Source organism: Dipteris shenzhenensis, chromosome 14 (assembly GCF_047967505.1).
Source record: "Dipteris shenzhenensis isolate YYH24624 ecotype China chromosome 14, Dip_SZ_1.0, whole genome shotgun sequence".
Lineage (NCBI taxonomy): Eukaryota > Viridiplantae > Streptophyta > Polypodiopsida > Gleicheniales > Dipteridaceae > Dipteris > Dipteris shenzhenensis.
In genome coordinates, this window is record NC_141609.1 from 45,743,002 (window position 1) to 45,767,947 (window position 24,946).

At 45.5% G+C, this 24,946-nt stretch overlaps 1 protein-coding gene across 1 annotated transcript in view; it reads left to right on the forward strand.

Moving 5' to 3' along the window:
* LOC147894710 (acyl-CoA thioesterase II) overlaps window positions 1-24,025 on the forward strand; it is a 143,881-nt gene extending 119,856 nt beyond the window's left edge. Inside the window, exons 15-17 of the mRNA XM_087384911.1 lie at window positions 23,488-23,536; window positions 23,691-23,759; window positions 23,865-24,025. Coding sequence (XP_087241037.1) covers window positions 23,488-23,536; window positions 23,691-23,759; window positions 23,865-23,936 — 190 coding nt within the window. The 3' untranslated portion in view covers window positions 23,937-24,025. The remainder of the gene's footprint in view (window positions 1-23,487; window positions 23,537-23,690; window positions 23,760-23,864) is intronic.
* Window positions 24,026-24,946: the final 921 nt, after the last annotated feature.

Sequence of the window (24,946 nt, forward strand, 5' to 3'; positions counted from 1 at the left end):
ATCAGTAGGTTGACTGATGTTGTAGTAGTGGGTTGACAAATATCATCAAGCGAAGGGGCAGCTTGGTTGAACTTCAGGGGGATGACATGTGGCATGTAGGTCAGTTGAGTTAAGTCGGACCTTTAGAGCATGTCGGTCTGTTTCCCGCCCACTAGGGGCCTATGAAGGGTGGGTGGGCAGGTTTATCTTTTCATCAAGTCGTCACTTGTTGCTTCACATTCCTTGAAGCATTTGGGAGGCTATGAGCATGGCTACGTGAAGAGTTTGCTGTAGTTTCTTCATGAATGCCTCATCACTTTGAGGTGTAGTGCATTTTTAACTTCATTGAAAATTGTTAGGAGGGAAGATTCTGTATAGTCCTTGAAAAAGAAGTGAGAGGCATTCAACAAATTGAAGGAATTGTTGGACATGGTGGACAATGAAAATTGATAGAAACTGAAGACAGTTAAGAGTAAGAGGAAGGATATGGGAAGTGGGTTGCACGGCGGGGGGGGGGGGGGGGGGGAGAGTTCACATCCACCTAGTCAATCAATAATGCAGCCTACAAAATGAGTGTCAGGTGGTGACATTCCTCACTCCATTAGAGAATGGGATAGTAGATCTGAAGGACAGATCCATAATGGAGATGGCAAGGTCAATGCTGAAGGACAAAGGACTTTCCAATCACTTTTGGGTGAAAGCAATGCACATCAACTTACCTGTTACTCCCCCTCTTAAGTTGCAATATGTTTTGGCAGATCCCCAGTGGATCTTTGAAGTATGAGAACTTCTCAAAGCTTAGTGGCTTCGTGAAGATATCTACCATTGGCAAAGTTTGTAGTGTATGTCTATTTGTCTGGAACTTTATTCTCCCTTGATGACCTTCTGAGTTGTGCTGAACAACTCTTTGTGTAGTGCATATTGACTTCAGCCATGTGCATAGTTGCTGTGCCTCTATTTGCATTTGTAATACTTCATTTGGAAGCTGAGTTGTCACACTTAAATATTCCACCATCATGTGTATGTGTCTGATCAGTATGATAGTTTGCACGGGCTTTAATATTAGTAAGATCCATGTGCTATTCATGGCCTTGAGAAGTACTTGAGTCCTCAAGACATGTAGGGGATGAATATAATTATTATATTTTCACTAGTCAAGTTTCATTCGCATGCAAGAGCAACGATGCTCCATAACTGGAGTCTTTGTAGTGGCTGTCAATGCACAATCGGACTGCCACATGGCAGCAATGGAGAAATTGCCGATGCATTGAACGATAAGGGAAAGATAAAGAATGGAAGTGGGAACAAAAAAACACTTGTTTCTGAATACTGTGCAGAGCAGGAAATACTGTGAATTTTTGCTAAGAGAAGGCATATGACACTCATTCAAAGGTTCAAGTTCGAAGGCTGCATTGTGGAAGAAACACGGGATAATTTTGCAAGATTGTATAGACAAATACACCAGGGTTTGAGATTGAAGATGGCTTTGTTTTCTAGTTCTCTTTTCAAGTTTATGATAGTTTCAGATCCCTATGTGGAGCAGTCAGAGATCATGGAGGAGGCCGAGGTCATGGAACCAACCAGAGCCTTCTCCATCGGATCACGAAGGGCACATGCAACTACCAACGTCTCTATGCAATAAAGTTCAAAGAACCGCAGCTCAAGCGAAGCACATGGGTCAATGATGATTTTTTCTTAGATTATCCTCACCTCCTTTTAGTGCAAGGAGGTGACGCATATTCCCTTGTTCCAACTTATGCAAAAGGAAATGTCATGGGGCTGCGAGCCCATGGCATAGTTACCTTGCTGGTAGCTCTGTAGCACCCTGCAACCTAGGGTACTAGAATATGCAGGACAATATCCATATAGGCTATACTAACGTCACCCGTAGTAGGCAAACCGATATAGTAGGACATATATGGGATGGGCAAGCCTAGTGCAACGATAGCTGTTGTCAGCAATAGGTCACCAGTACCAGGCCCATGTATGGCTTAATGCATGACACATGACAGCTGGATGCATGGGGTTTGTCTTCGGTAACTGTAGCTTCATGGACACCTCATTGATGACTTGAAGAATTGGAAATTTTGAAAGCTTAGGACAATTCTTCCTGAATCTTCTTGAGGCACGTCTTCATAACACAAAGGTAAGCCCATTGTTCTTCTTGGTATCGACTTTGTGTTGGGCTGGTATGTCTCATGAGGTTTGGCAATGCAATCTTTGATGGTCTCCATGACTTGCTCATGGGAGGCGGTAATGTGATCCGCCTTGTACACCTTCTCGGACGTCCAAGTGAGAAGGGGTTTTAATTTTTTTCCAAAAGTGCTTCATAGGATGTCTTGCCCCCATTGGTGGAGTGGGTGTCGTCGAAGATCCCTTGGACCAAAGGAAGATACTATTTCCATCTTGATGGTGAATCGGCAACAATGATCTCCATCTGTCCATTTGACTATGAATGAAAACTGCTGAAAAGAAGAGTTTGGCGTCAAAGTTATCAAACAGAGTCCCCTAGAACTAGCTAGTTAACTTGAAGTCTCGTTTGAAACGATGGACTTGGGAATGCCACACATCGGATTCCACCATTTGAGAGCGGTCTTGTGTGTGTCAATCGTGTGTTCGTTTTTCTGGAACCAATGGGTGGTGGAAGGTTAGTCTTGAAATCCATGCTAATCTAGAATCTCAAGGGGCTAGAGCTATCCAAGTACATTCTTGTGAGGAACCTTGACTTTTTGGTAATCGTGACACTATGTAATTAGTCACGTACATCACTACAAAGAGGAGGCAAAAAGAAATTTCTAAGTTTGAGGGTGTCCTGCACACTTTTGTATCTGCTCACTCTCAAATCATGAGCTATATGTAACGATATAGGGTGGAAATATGAAAGAACCACTTGTCATGTACGGAATAATCACCAATGTAATTGTTGATCAAAAATTTGTACAACAAGTTCGAAACTTAGATGCGTCGTAGTATAGTTCTGCATCTTTGGAAGTGTGGCTACCTACACAATGGAAATGGAACTGACCATGCCTTCTTGTTGACAGCATCAATAACAACATTGTCTACCAAATCATGCCTCCAACTGCTGGAAGGTCTGTCTCCATCGAATCTATTGGTTGGACCTCTGGGCTGTTGACATAATCTAAAGCCATCACAAACGCCTAGCGATCTGTACAACCTGCGAACTCTTGCCCAAATATGTCATGTGCATTGACCGTAATTGACGTGTGCTCTGGTGAACAAGAATAGCTTAAGAAGTGTGGGACTAGGCAAGCGATTCTAGGGTTTAGTTGCGAGGGCACGATTGAATTAGGTTTTCTGCTATTTCAGGTGTTTTGGACTCGAGCATATAGCCCAGCGGTTTAGTTGTCAGGTGTGCAAGTGGGAGTGAGTCATGTTCCTCCTTGCCGGTCTAATCTTGGATCTTGCACAGATGCTCGCCTGCGATCTAGCATAGCCCCAGACCCAACAGCGGTTCCAAGTGCCTTGGGCGCCACTTGGTGGTAGGGGACGCAAGGCTGGTTGGGAGATGGTTGGATGAGGTGCCAGTAGCTTAGGTCGTGGCTCAAAGGGGATGTCCCACTCATGGATGTCATGGTTTGGGTGGTGAGCTAGCGTGCCTTGATCTAGTTGTTTCCATGATTGTTTCTTTGTGCATATTTTGCAAGTCCAAGTTTCCAAGAGCTTTAGGATCGTGCTAGTTGGTATCAGAGCCAACTCCTAAAAGGTGAATTCGTGTAGATGGAGTCGTTGGCCAAGGCCTTGCACAAATTTGCAATCTACAGATTTCCTACAAACGCGACTGAAATCGTCTATCATGGTCAAGGGGAAATTTGTTTTCTGAGAAAGGTAGGTAGGTTTAGTGCAAATCTACCCTTATTGTGAGGAGAGGATGACCTTAGAGAGTTGAAATCAGCCAAGAATTGTGGAAAGGGGTGCAATAGCTTGGAATCTTTCGGAAATCTGGTTCAGGATTGCTAAAAAGAAGACGGATTTTGTTTTAGGAAGCCAGTTTCTGAAAGGGAAGGTCAGAGGGAGAAGAACAACCGAGAGAAGGTGAGAGAGAGAGAGAGTGACACTCAAGATGCGGGTGTGAAGTGATGAGCCACACCACAAACTCATAGGTTTTATTAGGATTAGGTTTTTCACCCTATGACTGTCTTAACAACCGAGAGAAGGTGAGCGAGAGAGAGAGTGACACTCAAGATGCGGGTGTGAAGTGATGAGCCACACCACAAACTCATAGGTTTTATTAGGATTAGGTTTTTCACCCTATGACTGTCTTAAACCCTATGACTATCTTAAGACAGTCATAGGGTGAAAAACCTAATCCTAATAAAACCTATGAGTTTGTGGTGTGGCTCATCACTTCACACCCGCATCTTAAGACAGTCATAGGTGTCATATCTTTAATAAAGGGGTGGCAATGTGCCTTTACCCCAACAACCTCCCACCTAAAGGCCAATGTGCCTAAAGGGGAGAAAAGAATAAAAATTACAGCAATATACAGTTACTGTATACAAGACCATAAAATAAGAATGGTCTCATCCTAATCCCATGATGTGGCGGCAATGTGCAAACCGCTCTGTAGGCAAACTCTTAGTGAGCAAATCTGCAGGATTATCATCAGTATGCACCTTCACAAGCTCAAGTCACTTGTCTTCCAGTACCTCTCTGATGAAATGATATTTCACATCTATGTGTTTGGTCTTCTGATGAAAGACCGGATTCTTTGCCAACATGATAGCACTTTGACTATCACAATGCAAAACTGGCATATCTCCTGTAATGCCCAAATCTCCCACCAGCCGAGTAAGCCATATTGCTTCCTTGCAAGCCTCAGTGGCTGCAACACATTCAGCTTCAGTAGTTGACAGTGCAACGCATTTCTGCAACCGAGACACCCATGATATAGCACCTCCTGCAAATGTGAAAATATAACCGGTAGTAGACTTCCGGTTATCTGCATTCCCTGCATAGTCTGAATCTGTAAAACCATGCACCAATGCATCTTGCCTACCATAGCATATGCACAAGTCTTTGGTACCCTTGAGATACCTCAAGACACCTTTCACTGCTTCCCAGTGCCGCTTGCCTGGATTTGCCATATACCTGCTGATGACTCCCACCGCAAAAGCAATATCCGGACGAGTGGCAACCATGGCATACATCAAAGAACCAACTGCAGATGCATACGGAACCTTGGCCATTTCAGCCTTATCATCATCTGATCTGGGGCTGTCCTTACTGCTGAGTTTTAAATGTGGAGGCAACGGTGTACTAATAGACTTCCCCCCTTCCATTTTAAACCGCTGCAGTACTTTGTCAATGTACTCTTTCTGTGACAGAAACAAAAGTCCCTTGGACCTGTCACGAGTAATTCGCATGCCAAGAATATGGTTTGCATCACCCAAGTCTTTCATGTCAAAAGACTTATGCAGTTGTTTCTTCAAAGCACTAATCTCATGCTGAGATTTACTGGCAATCAGCATGTCATCCACATATAGAATGAGTAGCATCAAACTGCCATCCTTTGCCCGTTTTGTGTACAAGCAATGATCGGTCTCACACCTATGATACCCTTGGGACTGCATGAAGGCATCAAACTTCTTGTACCATTCTCTTGGCGCCTGCTTGAGTCCATACAAGCTCCTCTTGAGCTTACATACAAGCTGCTCTTTCCCTTTAACAGCATATCCCTCTGGCTGACTCATATAGATCTCATCATGGAGATCTCCGTGAAGAAAAGCAGTCTTCACATCCATCTGACATAAATCCATGTCCTCATGAGCAACAAGAGCTAACACTGCTCTCAAAGTAGTCATCTTGACTACAGGGGAAAAAATCTCATCAAAGTCAATGCCCTTCTCCTGCTTAAATCCCTTGGCAACCAATCTGGCTTTATACCTTGGTAAAGCATTTGAATCCACTTTGACTTTGTAAACCCACTTGCATGGCAAAACCTTTCTGCCTGCAGGTAGTTGCACCAAGTCCCATGTATCATTTTGAAGTAGGGAGTCCATTTCTGACTTCATGGCTTTCTCCCACTTCCTTTTCTCTGTTCTTCCCATAGCTTCCTTGAAGCTGGAAGGCTCACCACAATCTGTCAGCATGATAAAATCAGCCACATTATTGGCTCCTGGAACAAACCTGGCAGGAGGCCGTTGTACACGGGTGCTCCTCCTAACAAAATGTTCCGGATTAGGCTGCTGTCCAGCCTGTTCGTCATGCATGACGGGTGGCTGTACCACCATATCTGGCTGTTCTACAGCCCCATTTGCTGGCATATTCAGTGGTGCATCATTGGCAAAATTATCTGGCTGATTTTCAGCCTGTATACCCTCTTGAACAGGGTTATCTGCAGCAGCCTGCTGCTGCATATAAAAGGGCATTCTTTGCTGTCCAACATCATCATAAATAACCCTCCTGTATTCCACAGGTTGCACGGGTTCCTTGTGTACACTATCCTCTTTAAAGATGACATCATTGCTGCGTATAATCTTCCGTCTAACGGGATCCCATAACTTGTACCCCATTTCACCTTCGTCACCATAACCCATGAAGATATGTGAAAGACTTTGGCTCCAGTTTGGTGCGCAGTTCTTTGCGTACATGAGCAAAGCACTCGCAGCCAAACACACGTAAGTGCTTATATGAGGGTGGCTTGCCAGACCACACCTCCTCTGGCACTTTCAACTCCAAAGCCTTGTTTGGCGACCTGTTAATTGTGAACTGCTGTTTGTACGGCTTCTGCCCAAAAGCCATGGGGCAATGCAGCATAAGACAACATACATCGAACCTTCTCCTGAATAGTTCGATTCATCCGCTCACTTACACCATTTTGAGACGCATTATGAGGGGCTGTGAGTTCCTGTTTGATGTCCTTAGCTTCGCAAAACTGCACAAAAGCATGTGACACATACTCACCCCCATTATCGGATCTGAGGCATTTCAGCCTGCGACCTGTCCGATTCTCAACCTGAGCGACAAACTTCTTGAAAGCATCTAAGGCATCGCTTTTATGCTTCAAGAAATAGACCCACACTTTGCGTGTGGCATCATCAATAAAAGTAATAAAGTACTTTGCACCCCCTAGTGATAACTGTGGCATCTCACACAAATCAGTGTGCACTAGATCAAGCGGTGCTCTATTCTGGGGAGTTCTCTTATGAGGAGTCACAGAATGCTTGCCAAATATGCAATGATCACAAGTAGGCAAATCCGAAAAAGAAAGAGACGGCAGATAACCCAAACGTGACAGTTCTTGCATTCCTTTAACAGACATGTGTCCCAACCGGCTATGCCACAATGAAACCTTTGGCAGCTCGGTTATGGCAACAACATGATTACCCACACTGAAAACATAAAGAGGGTACAAGGTATCACTCTTATAACCCTCAGCCACTACAACCTGGCCATTAGTAATCACCCATTTGGAATCCCCAAATGTGGTGTGGTAACCACTGTCATTCAACAAGCCAGTGCTAATCAGATTTTTCTTGATTTGCGGCACATGGCGAACACCATCAAGCATAAATGACCGTCCATCAGGGAATACTATCTGTATACTGCCAATCCCTGCAATCTGACATGCATAGTTGTTCCCAAGGTGAACAACTCCATGAGTACCTGTGTAAGAAGTAAACCACTCCTTATGAGGAGTAACATGAAAAGAAGCACCTGAATCCAAGAGCCAGGTGTTCATGTCATGGCCATCAATAACCAATGTGTGTGCAATTACAGCAGAAGAACACAATACCTCATGTCTGTCACTGTCACTGTCCTCTGTTGCAACATTCACTGCATCCAAGTCATCTACCTTGGCCTTGCCTTTGCCTTTGCTTCCACTGCCTGCATCCTTTGCTTCAGCCTTCTTGGCTTTCTGATCCCGTATAAACTTGAAGCACTTAGACTTCACATGTGCCTTCTTGCCACAATAAAAGCATTCAATATCCTTTTTACCACGGGACTGACTGTGGGATTTGGACTTACTAGCAGATCTCCCCTTCTGCTGAGTCCTGCCTCTTTCCTGTACCTGCAAAGCATTTGAAGACTTGCTGCCCGCATTATTTTTCCTGCTCATCTCCTCCATGAGGAGAGAGCTCTCTACATCAGCATATATAAGAGTGACATTCGAATTAGACAAGGTGGTCTTGAAAGTGTCCCAACTCTCAGGAAGAGTACACAACAAGAAAGTAGCCTTGAACTCCTCATCAAGGTTCAACCCCTGTGCAATCAGCTGTGTAAAGATGGCATTGAACTCACTCAAGTGTGAGGTCATAGCTGTACCTTTCTTCATGCGAAGATCAACCAACTTCTTCAACCAATACACCTTACTGGCTGAACTCTTTTGGGCATACAACTCTGCTAGCCTCTGCCATACACCATAAGAGGTCTTTTCAGCCTGAACATTGTACACAAGAGAATCACTGAGAGTAAGCATGATAGCAGCCCTCGCGGACAGATCTAGCTCCTCCCACTCATCATCTGACATCCCAGATGGCTTGACACCCTTTACCCTTATGGGCTTAGAAATCTTCTTTAGCAGCAGTACATTCAAACACTGTTCTGCCCATAATGCATAATTGTGTGCCCCTTCCAATTTCTTTATGTTCAGAATTGATGATTCACTTCCCCCTGATGCCATATCAGATAAGGAAAGTACCTGACTCCCTGTAAGTCAAAAAGGACTGAATAAAATTCTGATTTCTCAGAAAAAACCTGCTCTATCAAGAGCCAGGAGCACTCACAATAGTGCTGTTTTTACTGTCAAAAAATCTGCAGCAAAACAGAAAAATTTCCCTCCAGTTACTGTACCTTCTGACACACTGTAACGTGCTCAAATAGGCATAAAACAGTAATTTCAGAATGCTGCAGCTGTTCCACAAGTGCTTTAACAGTGCATCATCAGCTAACAAAGCACAAAGCACTGCTGTCCTGATCACTTCTCCCACCTCAGATGAGGTATTGCACTGATTTTATATGCATAAACCACTTGTCATACACTGTTTTGTTCACTGAAAAGAGGCTTCAGACACTTCAGCCTGTCACAAACCTGCAACAGAAAATGGGACAAATCCCAAGCAATCACCCTTCTGCCAAGGGGATAAAAGGCATCTGAAGGTCTCAAACAGTAACCCAAGTGCTTTCAAGCAAAATCTGGGCAAAAGCCCCTTGATTTGACACCTGAACCAAGTGAAGAACACCTTAACACTGAGGTAGCATACAAAATGTAGCGCTCTCCTGGCACTTTCACCTGACAATGCAATGCATAAACAGCCCTGTGTACACAATAACAACACAGATCCCAACGTACAGACACTGAAGAGAAAATCTTTTGAGCACTGTCAACGATGGACAGTTAGGGACCGAGTAAACTCGATGCGCCCTGGCCAAGCGTGGCTCAACTGAGATTTTCAAAAGGTGTCGTACACAAAATGTGACCTGCAAGAAATGTCACTGAGTACATTGCGGAAACAAGACTAATGTGGGCTCCCTGGCTCCACACTACCTCAAGGCATATACTTGCATAAGCTTCCAGGCAAAAGCCCATGCCAGAGTGACCGTTGTGCATTTATGTCATCGACTTGTTAGCTAAAGATGTGGTTGGTACACCGCCCATGAATAATAGCTAGATGATAGCTATCTTTATGTACTCTAGTTAGTGGCTCAGTTAGTATGCCACCTAGGTTAGTTGAGTTTGGTTTGAGACCCACATATAGGGTTCACCTATTCCTTTTGTACTTAGAGAGAGTTCTTTTGGCTTTCACAGCTAAGAAGAGGAAAACTGTTTTTTCAGCCTCCACCTTTGTGTGTATTCCCCCATTGTGTATGTGAGAAAGCTGCAACTAAGACTCCTTACTTCTCTCCCACTCTCTTCATACACGTCGCACGTCCAATGAGTACGAAAACACTCGTAGGAAGAGACATCATGATCTCTATTCTCCAGAGGACTTTAATTCCACTCAGGTGACACCTCAGGGGCCTACCCCTATGACTACCCCTGGCCCGACTCATCTCGGATGTAGCACTATGACTACCCCTCGGGGAACTCCTTTGCTAGCAACCCATGGCTTTGTCGGGTCGTCCTGATGGGGCATCTGAGAAGGGGACTCCTGATCTGAAATGAGTAGGAAAATGTCACCCACAAGCTGAGATTTGCACTCAGCAAAGGCATAAAAGTCCTCTGCAAAATCACGGCATTACCTTCCCAAACAAGATAACTGTGCAATCAACCACACACTGTGGTACTGGTCACCTCAAGCACGAGGGAGACGAAGGTACTTGCTGTACTTTCAAAAAAACACAGTTTTGAGAACTGAAAAATGATCCTGAATGAAAGAGCAGAGTGCTCTTTCTCCTTCTCTTTTTCTCCCAAAAAAAAACTGATGTACCTGCTGTACTTTTGTACCAGTGTACTTGTGCAGAGTACCTGTGTACCTGCTGTACCTCTGCAGGGTACAGATAAAAAAGGAAGGTTTCGAAAAAAAAAACTTTCTTGACGCAGATCCCTGACGAAGGAGTTCCTGAAGCTGCTTCCAATCGAAAAACGCCCCTCCCTGTCGCAGTCCGTACGGCGGTCTGTACGGTACAGTCGACAGTACGGTGTCCGTACGGTTGTACGGACGGCCGTACGTCCGTACGACTGTACGGCGCGAGTCCGCGCGATGCCCAGATGCTGTCCACGCGTGCGCTGCCTGCACGTTGCCTGCGCTACTGCCTGCGCTGCCCTGCGCTGCTGCCTTGTCGCCCCGCGTAGCTGTCCCGCGCTGCAGCCCTAGCTGCTTGCTCTATGTCAAGGGGGCACAAGTCCCGAGGGAGGTAGAGGGTATGGTAGGCAGAGGGGTAGTGGGGGAAGAGAGGCTGGCTCTGATACTAGTTGAAAGGGAAGGTCAGAGGGAGAAGAACAACCGAGAGAAGGTGAGAGAGAGAGAGAGTGACCTTCAAGATGCGGGTGTGAAGTGATGAGCCACACCACAAACTCATAGGTTTTATTAGGATTAGGTTTTTCACCCTATGATTGTCTTAAGACAGTCATAGGTGTCATATCTTTAATAAAGGGGTGGCAATGTGCCTTTACCCCAACATTGTCAAGTGCGATTACTACTTGCAAAGCAAGGTTGAGTGTTTGGAACTAGAACAAGTGGTGCGATTGATGACAAAGGGCCTGGTTAGGTTGCCGAATCAACACACGGAACTATCCAGCAGCTGCACATAGCCTGGTATTGCTTTAGGCTAAGCGGGCAGGGTGGTGAGCACCTAGGAGAGGGATAGGAAAGAGGGAGTAGGCTGAAATTGCACTGTTTCCTTCTTTTTGGCCATACATGGCTGAGGGTATCTGAAAAAGAAAAAGCTTAAAAGTGTCCTAAGAGCTATGCTTTCCAAAAGCAGTAAGCTTTTGGGAAGAAATCAATGCTTTATATACCAAGCAGTCACTTTGGGAGGAAAGCAATGTCTAAAAGCAGCTAGCTTTTTAGCGTTCCAAAAGGAAATCTTTTTGTTGGGGACGATTTTTTAGAGGCAAAGGGCTAGGCCAACATGATCCCCCCCCCCCCCCGGCCCCCGCCTTTGCCCCGTCCAAGCTACGTACCAGCCTATGCTATTGGTCCAACAAATCCAACCACAATAGAGCTTCCTGTACCAATTATATATCCTAAGAAGGTGACTACGACGTGGATTTCGAGTGATTTTCAATGCCCCTTCCTGATTTCTAAAGTCATCTACCTATTACTCTGCTATGATTTGCAGTTTCTCATCTTCTTCCTTTTTTTTTTCCAAAGAAAGGAACCTTCTATTAATGCTTGAAAGACTTCATACAAAACAGCAGCCCCAAAGGTGCTGAGTATGGAAAAAACCAAAAAAGGCTGAAAGAAAAACTGGCATGTTCCAGAGAAACCTAGCTCACTGCCTAGGGGATCTCTGGTACTGGGGCTAACAGCCAGGCTGGGGGACTATACAACCAGCGAATCCCTCGCGGAGTGAGAGTGTAAAAACCTCCTGCAGGCCAAGTCTTGCGGAATCGATCGCGCCTCATGACAGTCGCCCTAGAGCCTGGGCTCCCTCGGTGCCAAGTGGAGCGGAGGGTGTATATGATATCCTACTAGATGGCAACCAAGGTAGCTGAGGGTGGAACCAGATGCTCATCCATAACTAGTTTGTAGCAAGCAACCCAAATGTTCCACGCAATAATACTAGCTACTACCTCCCATAACGTTGTCCTCCGGAGGAGGAGGAACGAGACTATCAAGGGGGACTGCCTTATGGAGCTCTATCCTTTGAATGCTCTGACCCTGTATCTGGTAATATGGGGAGATCTCATCAATCTGGAACACGTGTGCTCCCTCAGTCAACCAAGCCACCATCCCCCATGTGTAGTCCCTCTGAAGGATCTGCATACGGGTCATAATCCTGGAGGGATCCCATCCAAATTCTCGCTACACTATGACAGCTCCAGAGATAGTGAGGGATCATCTCCAAAAACCCACTAGAGCAGCTATGACATTGCCCCTCCACTCGCATCTACTCCAACCATGGGCTGATGGGCAGGCCTCCGTGGGTGGCCAGCCAGAAGAAGTAGATCTTCCTATAACCGCATCCAAAACTTGGAACAGACCTCTCAGGGCACTCTCTGGGTCACCCAATGCCTCTCCCTTGAAGGGGTCCACATCGAAGAGCCCATCTGAAGTCTTCTGCCACCTACTCAGCAAGGCCGCCCTTGGAGGGCAAGAACCACTCTACCGGATCCCATTGGACCTCCCTCAAAGGCCTACCCTCCCAAAGCTAGAGGCGCCATCTGGGGGCATCTTGCTCTGAGATACTCAAAGGATCAATGTGCCACTCATTCCCCAAACGTCCCACTACTCTAATCATCTGCCAATGAATCCCATCCAGACTCCCATCTCTCTCTCAGTGAGTGCCTGGAGTAGGCCTCCAAGTCCTACACAGGAATAAATGGGCTGCCTGCTGCCTCGCTGCATCATCATCCTCAAGGGGACCTCAGTCCGAGAAAACCGGCCCAACCATCTACTGTCCATCCACTCGCGAAGTCCCTGCCACCAGGACTCAGGGATGGCTAGGTCAATCTCTTTTATCCAGTGCCTTGCCCCTCGCAAATGCGCTAAGGTGCCAAGCTTCACCTCTGCCTCCATGGGTAGTTTTCTCCATCTGCCAAAGGAGCCGGCCGGTCCACTGTTCCACTGTGCCCAACCAATGTGAGTTCGCTGCCCAAGCATACGTCCCTCCTGATATCTGATCTCTGGGTGTCAAACAAGGGGCTGACACTCGAACTCCTCTCTGCATCTGGGCTGAGCACGAATGAGGCCCCTTGCTAATCTCTGCTAGACCCTATGGAGGTGGAAAGGAGTGGAGATGATCTCCCAGAAGTTCCGCAACAAGGACGGAGTCAAGCCATCCTCGCAAGGACACTTCTAGGTCGAGAGAGCCTTGAGGGCTTCCCAAAGCTCCTCATCCGTGAAAGCTCCTCCAGACTGTTGCTCAAATCCTGCGAGACTATTGTCAGAACGTGATCCCAAACTACCTCGCGGGCCACAAGACAAGCTGGAGTCATCCTCTCTGTTTGGAAGAGTTGTCTATAAAAACCTGTGATCAAGTCTAAAATCTCTTGCTGATCAATGTGCATGATGCCCTGCGGATCCCAAGGACGCTACAACTGCGTGCCTGCTGATCGGGGCCCAGTGGTCTGAAAGAACTGCTTCACCATCATGTCCCCCTGCTATACCGACCAAGCCCAGGAGGAGTGATAGGAGAACTCAGCCCATCGACTCTCCGTGTCCTGAAGCTCAACGTGCGCGCTCTCAATTCTGCCACTAAGCCACTGGGATCCTGGGTCTTGCTCCCTGAGCCTCTTTATGGAGGCGAGGTCTCTCCGCAGTGCCCGCTCGTGCTCCTGAAGAGCCCTCCTCCGCCTAAGGGCATGAGCCTGCAACTCCTCCTTGCTCCTCCAGATCGCATCAGCCACCCACGAAGCCCAGCCCTCACAAGGTGCCGCCGTCTCTGACTATTGCCAAATCTCTGCCATGACTTGCTAAATCTCCTTGTCCTGTAGGAGGTCATGGGATGCAGACCCCCTTTTGGGTAAGGCCTCGACAGGGCTGCTCTAAGTTCAGGATCCCAACCTTGGACTCTCCCATCCTAACTCCCATCCAAACTGCCCATCGTGGGGATAAGCTCGCCCTGATCATAAACCTCTGGAGCCACTGTCTCTAAGACCGAGATGCAGACGACTCCGCTCCGTCCTACTGCGGGGGACCACACCTCTGGGCCTCTCCCCGGGAGGAGGTGGGGTCGTCGCCTAATGTCCGACGCTGAGAACATATGCTCCTAAATCAAAAGAATGTGCATTGCTCGCCCTACCATTGTCCTCTTCAGCTTTTGCCGAAGGATCAAGTACTGTGGTTGACTATGAGCACGGTCATGGAGCCCATGCACGTTCCAACTCACTAAGGTCTAGCTCATGAGGATGGGGATGTAGAAAACAAGGCTCTCCTATGAGTGGGTGCCTGTTCTAGAAAGATTGCGTTATGTGATTTTTCCTAGCCCACTTCACACTTCTGAAACGGCCAGTAGTATGCCTGATCCACCTTTGCCTCAAGTGGCAATCTGATAACTCCTACCGCCAAACCACACATTGGCGTCTCTCGCGTGAAGCACATCTGAAAGTTCACCTCAGTACCATGGGCGTGCCAAAGGTCCAGTCCTGTGGCCCCATCCACTCATCCATCATGCGTGAAATGTGATCTCCCAGCATAGCATCAAACACCACTGGGCACCACTTCTCCAACCCTGTGGAGGCAAATTGGAATCTCCAAATTGGTTGTGTCTAGGAGCCCACTACGCTGATCGAACCATAGTTAGGGGAAACGGAAACAGGGAACGGAAACGGAAACGGAAACGTTTCCGGATTTCTGGGAGGGCTGAAACGGGGAAACGCCACGTCAGCAAGGGAGGGGAGTAGATGATGATGGAGGGCTGAAGCAGGCTGCAGGAGAGAAGGGAGAGGAAAGGCGTGAATGGGGCTGAAGGAGGGCTGGAAAACCTTGAGGATGGAGAGAGTATGAGGCTGAAGGAGCCTAGAGACCAAAATCAAAAGCAAAAAGACAAAAAAATGTGATTTTGGAGACCTAGCAGCCTGTGTTGTCTGAAATGGCACGTTTCAGGGCTCTGAAACGCGTTTTAGACTGGCTGAAACGTTTCAGCCAGCCATTTCAGGACCCTGAAACGGCGTTCAGGCCTGGCTGGGCTCTGAAACGCGTTTCAGCGTAACTGTGGATCGAACCCCCTTTCTGAGGCGGCAAGATCACAAGCGTTACCTCCAAGGATAGAGGGTAAGAGTCTGGAATCTCTAGATAATTCCAGGGTCCCAATCTCCAGAAGTCCCGTGGTAAGGGACACCCAGGCTAGAAATTGGGAGCGGCTGACTGGGAGGACGAGCCCCTTTCCTTTGGCTCCCCCCTCGAATGGAAAGAGGGAATGGGATGCTGCGAAGAGGAAGCGGAAGGGGACGCTGTCTTACCCTTACCCACTGGCAAGGGTGTCGAGGCAGGGGGGCGGAGGGAGGCTGAAGAACGTGCTAAGGAGGTGGAGAGGGGGGTGGAGGGGGGGGGGGGCAGGCAGAGGGAGGGTGACAGGTGGTGAGGAGGACCATAGCAGAAGGGGTGAGGGGGGGGAGGAGGCAGGGGGAACCTAGGAGGGAGGCGGAGGAGTGGAGAGGGAGAGGGATCTTAGGGGAGAAGGAGCGACCACAAGAACCCCCTGCTAATCAGGCTCGTCAGGGCTCTGAATCTGCTCCCCCTCAGCTGCTGTAGGCTAACGTCCGTAACTTTCGCCATCGTAGCATCAGGAGCTCCTTGGGCTCGCTGTTGATACAAAGGTGAATGCGGACGTTGGGCCTCCATCACAGGAGGATCACCTGGCTGAGCAGTCGCCCCTACCACTAGGGGGGGTGGGTCTCCACGTATGGGCTCCTGATGCTGCTCCTCCTCAGGTGACTCTCGAGGAACTCTGTCTCTCTCTCTGTGTCTAGCCCTCAGTCTGCGGCGCTTTTGGGCATGTTTGCTTGTTGGTTTCTTTTTCTTTTTAACTTGGGTCCACCAGTCCCCTTTTGAAGGGATCACCTAGGGCATGTGGGACTCCTGCAGCTCCTGTTTGGAGGGGTGCTGGGCTTTGGCCTACTGACTCAGCCTACTTTGTAGGGTTGGGGGGGAGGAGCTTGGCCTTGGCCGTGGGGGCAATCTCTGGTTAGGTGACCCATCTGTCTGCAATGAAGACACTGGCTTAGTAACCCATAAATCTCCACTCGCTGGCAAAGTGTACCCCCTTCAAGAGTCTTTAGGAGGATCAACTCTGGGAGGGACTTTGGGCTCTCAACCACCAGTCTGATCCTGGGGACCCCGTCATCTGCTACCACTGATGCGGTTGGATTTGGCAGAGACTCCAGCATAGTGCCAAACGCTCGACCAATGGAGGGGAGGATGGCTCGATATTCCTTTGGGAGCCTTGGGAAGCAGAACGTAATCGAAAAACAGGGAACATGGTGTGTCGTGTCCATGTCCTCCTTTGTAAAGCCATGGTACCTACTACGAAGGGAAGAGGTATACCAGATGCGGGCCAAGGAGGATGGGGGTCTGCTCCACGAGTGTCGGGGGGTGGACGAGACAGCAGGGGGAGGAGCTGACGGGGGGGAGGCGGCGGAGGAGGGCATGGGGGAGGCAGAGTAGGCTGCGGGAGGGAGGAGTTGGCAGGGCAGCAGGCAGCAGCTCCAGGAGATCAAGGAGATTGTGGATACTTGTCCACATAAGTGGTAGGTACACTTTCAGTTTCACCCCTACTCTGATGACAAAAAATTTCATTTTGCAGTAGGTTATTTGTCAGGAAAGGCCCTTCTTTGATGTAAACAACTTCAGCCGAAACCCACTAATTGGCCTAAATTTGAAGAAACCTTCAGGAAAGAATTCCTGAAGGATGAAGGCTATGATATTGTGGTCAAATCTAAGGCCCTTCATGTGTCTAAATGAAATCTCACTTTCGAAAATTATCTAGAGAAGTTGAAAGAATTGCAGACATGGGCAACAAAATTTAATCCTATTACTTTGTTGGGATTCTTTGTCGATGGGTTATCTGATTTTACAAGCTTCAGGTTCAGAATAATAAATGTACAACTCTGCAGGAGGCCATAAATTATGTGTGCATATATGATGACACCATTACCTGAGCAAAGGGGACCACCACTTCTGATACAGTTGGGAAGAATACAAGAAAGTTTTCCAGCATTCTTCTGACACTAGGTAGGGATGTCTCACGATCGAGGAGGAGGTGACACATTACATTGTACACTGTCCCTAGGCACCTGAGGGGGATTGGAAGATGAAGCCATGTAGATGGAAGGAGCAGGGCTGAGATGAAGTTGAAAAGACGGAGTGGAAATAAAGTTGAAAAGATGGAGTGGAAAGATAAAAGTTGTGGCAAGGTTTATAAGAGGACTAACAAAGTAGCAGAAGCACTCAAATAACAGTCCTAGCTTGTGAGCAAGGAAAGCTGATGAGGAAGGCAAACAGACAAAAAAGGCACACTCGCAAGTGGATGAGCCGGAGCAAACTTGGAAAGGCTAGTAGTGTATGAGCAGCAAATGGGCTGACGATTTTCTGCTATTGTTAACAAAAAAAATATGTTTTTGGTCCAAAAGTAGCATGCAACCCTGCCCATGCCTTGCTTATTAATAGGCTCCTAAGAGTACTTGTGGCAGGCTGTGCATGCCTTAAAAGACTGCATGCATAAGATGTAAATGCTAGTGTGGAAGAGGCGCGCTTGTTGTATCTAGCAACAAATTGAAGGATCAAGAGTTGAAATCGGTGAATTCATGGAGGGACATTTGATGTAGCACTTTCATAAAAGATGAGTCGTATGAGCATGGAAACATTGAAAAGCACACAAAAATCTAAAGATAACTTCTGATTTTACAATTTGGAAAGTTTCATAAGCTATGCTTTGAGTATGTGGATAACAAAATGGCATCCCTGATATATGAGTAGACGACTTTTGCAAGCCAAAAACAAAAGATTTTTTTTCCATTCTTTATAGGAAACGTTCCGGTGATACGCCAAAAAAAACACAGAATACAAGAACTTTTCAGAGTCCTCATTGGGTAGCCCATGAAATCTGGGAAACTCATGTGGCAGCCTTGCTTATCTTGAATACACTCCAATCTCAATTCAAGCACACAGGGTTTCCAGCAGGATCGTCAAAAGATGATATGCCAAAAAAAACACAGACACCTACACCAATAACGCAACCAAAGTAGTCTCCGGGAATCGTCAAGTCACATTCACGGAACCAAAACCTCTCAGACATCCTCTTCCTCACAGAATCCAAAATATAAAATACATTCTGGCAATTCACCTTCACTGGGCAGCTTCACATGAGCCCACTCATCAACGACCACACGATAAAGCAAAGACCAGTAGTTACCATGCTTAACAGAGAACACTTCCTCCATGTGAAAATCCTCAGGAAAAACTACCTCATCAACCATAGATGCATACAATTCCAGAGATAGATACATTGCTCATCTTTCACCACACAAGAACAGTTGGGATCAGAAGTAATCGGAGAAAAGAAACTCCTGTAGATGGAGCGTATACACCAGTACCCAGAGCAACGGTATCCAACCACATGACTCCAGACAAACTCCCCAAAACTTGACGATGATCAGACCCAGTAACACAGAAAAAACACGATTCAATATGCACAAGTCATTGATGGCTTCCAGAGCTGCATAACTGCCATAGACTCCTCACCGACCAACAAACGATCAACCATGCACGTCAAAATTAACGACTCCATTTTTCAGCAAGCTAGCAAGTTCCTTACGCAGTCATATCACAATCTTCTTCCTTCACCTCCTAGGTATGTTGCAAGTGATTCTTGCTCCATCGACGCAACCCACATACATACATCCATCAGAAGAAAACTTCACTTCTGCCCATAGGCTGACGAGCTTTTACTTCTGTTTATCAGAAAGAAACAATGAACAGCCTTCAGCGCTCAGCATCACAAGGACTAGAGTCAATGCCAGTGATCGTGTTCATTACGATGAACCCACAAAAGACCTGCAGTCAGCGCTATCCATCATCATGGCGAAGAAGTTTCAGTTCCCTTAGAAATCCTTCTTCACAATCAACGCAGCAACACGATTCAGGAGGAACAGCAGCATATCAGTCTGTAGCAGTGAGCAAGTAACTCCACACAATCTCTACGATGAGCTCCCAGCACCTCAGGCAAAGCTCCAATCTTTGAGATCGTCCAGCAGAGTACGCTCCAGCAAGCTTCAAAACTATGCAGTCCCCCTCTCACTTACGTGCAGCCCGTCCTTTTTCTCATCCAGCCTTCAAATCTTTTTTGGCAGTCTCTCCTGGCAGCCCCACGTACCTTCATGCATGCCCACGTTATTTGTTCCAGATGAATCCAGCCACCTCATCGTTGATCCAGCCATGTCACCAGTGCATTAAACCACTCTCAAAAATTTCCCCCATATCAAATCCCAAGCGTTAATTACACCACAATTCTAGGCTTAGGCTCACACAATTCAACATTTAACACCCGATTTCCAACCACATAATCCACCCATCCCTGACACACATGAAATTTACATGACACACTCATGCCATCATAACATATGAGTCCGGGAACAAGCATGGAAAACACATGTCAACTTGTAACCACACATGCACACTTGATATTTGCTTTGGGTACCCCTGTACATCCACATTGCATTTCTCCATCACTTCCCATTGTTCCTGCAAAAATATTTTACATTACTCACAAAATTTACATCAGTAGAGTTCCAATTTCTTAAAAAATATGGCATCTTTGTGGTTAACCCCCCATCACAACCCTATGTGTATGTACAAGTGTCTACCTTCTCTTATCTACAGAGTGCATCTTCAAACTACTTTTTTTCTCTTATCACCGGAACGACTTATTGCCAGGGTATGTGTTCCGAAACATTCCAAGAACATTGGAACCTGTTCCCCCACGTTTTCCCATTCTCAGGCGTTCTATAGACGTTCCTGAGGTTTCGAGAATGTAAGAGTGAGCGAATGTGGCAATCAAGAGAATGGAGAAACTACTTTCTCAAGCAAGGGTAAAAATCCATTTGTTTCATTCTAGGTTGGGAAATGTTCGAAACGGTCTGCTACCAGGGAATAAGCTCCCAAAACATTCCGGGAACGTTGGAACGCTGTTCCCCTATGTTCCCCCTTTCTCAGACTTACCATAGACATTTTGGACGTTTTGAGAACGTCCCTTCTCTGGAACGTTGTTCCCTCGTTTGAAGAAGGGTAAACGGTGTCCCTTCGTAACTATGCCCCATGCACATGCATGGCTGGCTGCAAACTTCTAGCACACACATGCAACCATGCATGCTTCATATGCAGTCGACATGGGACTGCATGTAGTAAAGGGATTGCCTACTGTTAGTTGGCTTTCGAGCCCATGCATGTGCCTAAAAACAAGGTATTCGTGCAGATTTACTATACGCGTGACATTTGACCAGAATAGTATATGATTACAAATCAAAACAAAAGGCCTGCATGCAATGAATTAGCCAATGCATGCAACCAATCGTCAGCATGTGTAGGTGCACAGCGTGCGCTTGCATGCACTGCATGCTATTTGCATATCTTGCACCTGTAGCTTCTCTCCAGAAGCTCTGGTCGTCCAAAACAAACCAGAACAGCAGCCTACTGCTTTGCTAAACCGTAACACCTTCCGTGACCTGTCACAACTTTGAGACCAACTGAACAGTCTAGGGATGAAGAATCTGCAAATTTGCACTTTGTTTATCCTGTTCAAGCTTGAGGCCTTCTCAGCGAATGACTTCTGTTCAGCCTGGCAAAACAGCACGAACAGAGTTCTGAGCTCACTAATTGACTACAGGTCAATTCACACTGTCTCACATATGGCATGACAACCTTCAGCTGCCATGACCATGATTAGTTCACAAAACCAACTCAAGAATTTTCCTCTCCTTCAAGTTCCCTTCAGGAAACCCAAATCGCAATATTCTCAATCAAGACACAAATCTGTAATTCAATCAACAACTCGGAATTCTGTCAAATCCACCACCAGCCCTTGATCCAGGATAAAGGAGCACCCTCTGAGCCTGAGGCTAGCCAAGCAATGCACCGTTCAACGACCACAACCCCTGTTTCCATACCACAGGAGTCCACCAATACAGGTGTCCGGCCAGACTAGGCATAGGCCTGCTCGAGGTCCCAGAGTCTATCCTGCAAAATGAGCCCACAGCTCATATTTAAAGACTTATCCGAGGGTGTCCTTATTGTAAGGGCATCCGTCCACTGGGTGTTCTAATTAACTCCTTTAAAAGGGTCCAATACGTGGACCTAACCCCATCATTAAAGTCTGCTCATGCTATGTATGACCTTGGGGTCATAACAATATGGATGTGCAAAAAGTCTCGTTCTCGTATATCATGCTGCTAATCTAAGATCTGGTGGAGGGTGATCAGGTAAAACTAAACAAGTCCTCTTGCCTGAAATAATTCCACTCATGGAATACACCACATACACTATCTTCCAACATCCTATCTCCTAATGTGACCGACTGAGCACTATAAAAAGTGTCAGTTGTGGCTACCCTCATGAGGGGTGCTACCACCACAGCGGGATAGTGTGGAAGAGAGATTTTTGTAATTGATAATGTTCAATTTTGTGCACAAGTAATGAATAAATGAACAATGATCGAAGATTGAAAAGATGTATACCCTGTAATTGAAGTTCCATTACTCTCTCTCCTGGAAGGCATAAAGACTTCCCTCTGGAAGAAATGAGATTATGGATATTTCAGCTACTTCATGACAATTCTCCATACCAGTCCCTGTTCGTTGATTATTCGAACTTGAAAAAAATCAGAATTGCCAATTTCTACTGTTTTCCAAAATGTTTTCTCATGTTAAAGAAGCTTACCTAATCTGAGCAACAGGTTATGAACCTGCCTCACTGGTGATGGAGCATTCATCTTTAAGTAATAATTGTTCCATTTCCTCTTTCAAGCATTTTTTATTGTAGCTGGTTAAGGCATTTATCTCATCTTCATCAGTTTTCTCACTTTCATGGTCTCTCTTTCTTTGTTGAAACATCCTTGTTAGAAGGTCTGCTTTCAATTCTGTTTATTGTCAGAAGTGAATACCTTTTGGATAGTTCAATTATTTTTCTTATGTGCAGAAGTTTGAGTTGGGACATGTAACTAAGCCATGCTGTAGGATAATCCTTAGGATTCTGAAAAATTAAGGCCCAAACCATTACTTTCAAGCCCCTTGATAAGTATCCTAGGCTTTCTCTAGCCAGTGGGAGAAAGCTTAATGTGAAGAGCATATTCCATTTTATTGCTTATTGACCAGCACATTGAACACATCATTCACCAACTCCCAAATGGTTTTCCCTGGCAGCAGCTTATATGTGAAGTCAGTCTTTGTATCCTTGGCCTGAGAAGGTTAAGTTATGCCTTATTCTAAGGATTTTATGTCTGATCTTCTACCTCAATGTATGAATTCCCATAGGCTGTTCACTGTATTTTCCGTTGAAACCTTGTGCCAGTTGACTTATCCTTATGTGAGAAGCAAGGAGACGAGGTGATCTTTGCCTTCCCCTTTTTCATGCTTTTAGCAACCTTGTTTATTAAAATCTCTTTTGTTCGCATTATCAACACTTCATCTCAATGTTTAATTCTGTTCCCCTTCCTGTAGATGAGATTGAGCTAGAGTGATCCCCATCTGTAGACAGCTTTAGCCCATGAATGCAAACAACTATTGCTATCCAGCTCTGCAACCAAAGTTACAGGGGACTGCCAAGTAAGCACACCAATATCTAGGCAGTAAATTCAGAAAATGTCAAGTTGAATTGTAGCACCCTTGGAGCGCATTCGGAGGCTAGCTTGGTTTGATTCACAACTGTAAATTGACTAGGTGAGTGCTTAGATTCAGCCATTTTCTTCTTCATAGCTTTTTGCAGCTTCTCATTGATGATTCCCGTAAGTGTTCTTTGGGTTGTATGTGAATTATTCAGTTCTCAAGCTATAAGCACTTTGCTGATCTCAGTATGCTAGGATTTTCACTTTTTCTTGCTTTTTGTTAAGCCAAACCTGGATATTCATGATCTTCTGATCGAAAGATGCTGTCTACGTAGGGAAGCGTACTTGAAAAGAGATGACCACATGTTGATGTTCGTATATATATATGTGTGTGTGCATTTGCATTTGTGTGTGATCATCTATTTTCATGGATACTAATTATGTGCATATGTGTACACAATGTATATATGTATATATATGGAAAAGATAAGATCAGTTGTTTTTATATATGTGTACATGTTTATATTTATTTGTCATGCCCAATGTTGATCCTTGCATCGTGGGAACGATTTAGCAATCACCTATAGTGACGTTCATATCTGACTTTGGTATGCCATGTGCAAGAATGTGGTTTCACAAGCCGTTTCGGGCAGATGAATGGCTGCTCTATGTGGTATGTTCTATCATCCTTTCAGACGAGTGCCTGTTGTGCCTGTTTGATTAAAACATGTATTATTATGTTTTGTCATTTGCTTTTTGTAAAATTATCATATAAGGAGATAGTAGATTATTCTGTAACTCATATTTTTCAATTTTGAAACTTGAAGATTGAGAGCCCATGTGCTAGCAATGGCCGTGGACTAGTACTAGGAAAAATGTTCACCAAAGATGGAGAGGTATGTTACTAATTCTTAGCGCTCTGTTTTGGAAGGTAGCAGTTGTAGAGCTAGTGTCTATCACTTTTGACTAAAAGAATTTCCCCCTATGACTTGTTATTTCAGCTTGTTGTGTCAACTGCACAAGAGGGTGTTATAAGGAAGAAATCCAAAGTCAAAGCAAAATCCAAATTGTGATGCTGGTCTCTTCCATCTTGGAGTTCCAACCTTCTATTTTCTGAAGATTCATATAGAAGGAATATATACTCTAGAGGCCATTTATGCTGTGGCAAAAGGCTAGAAATTTCGCAATCGAAGCTCAAAGTGGAGCAAACAAAATGGGATGGCAAGGATGCATCGACACATACATGCTTTGATAGCCCTGTTGTGTAAGAAGTACATCATCCCACACCTTCGGTACTCTATGAGGTCATTACCCTTACTTGGAAATTGGTACTCTTCCCACTTGAAGGTGATACCAATAAATGTTGGAAGACACAAGATTTTTATGTCTCTAACTTAAGCCTCTCTTTGAAGTTAGACAGAAAATAAAAAGCAGTAAGACGTAACCAAAGGTAGAAGATAGTAAAATAACAAATAGAGAGATGGAGGACCAAGTGAAGGAAAAAAGTTCTTTTACATGAAACCATTTCAGCCGTTCCTTAATAGGAAGTCCATGCATGCTTTTGGCAACAAAATCAAACATTCTTTCCATGCGTGCTTTTACATTCATGCACCTGCCATAGATGTTAGCCAAATCGTTTGCATCAATGAGAACTTTTAATTACCAAATGCTTTCTATGCATACATGACCAAATCTTTGATGTATAGCACTCCACCATCCAATGTTGATTGGTGCTAGTGCTTTATCATGCATTATAACGTACAAGTTGTAGAGCGAGTTGCTTGAATTGTAGAACAACAATTGTTGCTTTATCACACACCATAACACTCTTAATATGAGGAAATATGGTGCTCTACTAGAGGTAACTTTATAGCTTGGGACTTATCAAGAAATCTTATTACTACTCTCTCTCTCTCCAACTTGGAATAATAGGTGGTATGTCTCTCCTATGTTTCAAGAAATCAAATAAGAAAGACTAGATGCTTCTTACATAGACAAAGAGACAAGCAAGATAAGACCTAGGAAATGTTTGATTCCTTGACACCATTGAAACAATTAATAAATATATTTGAGGTTGAGAGCA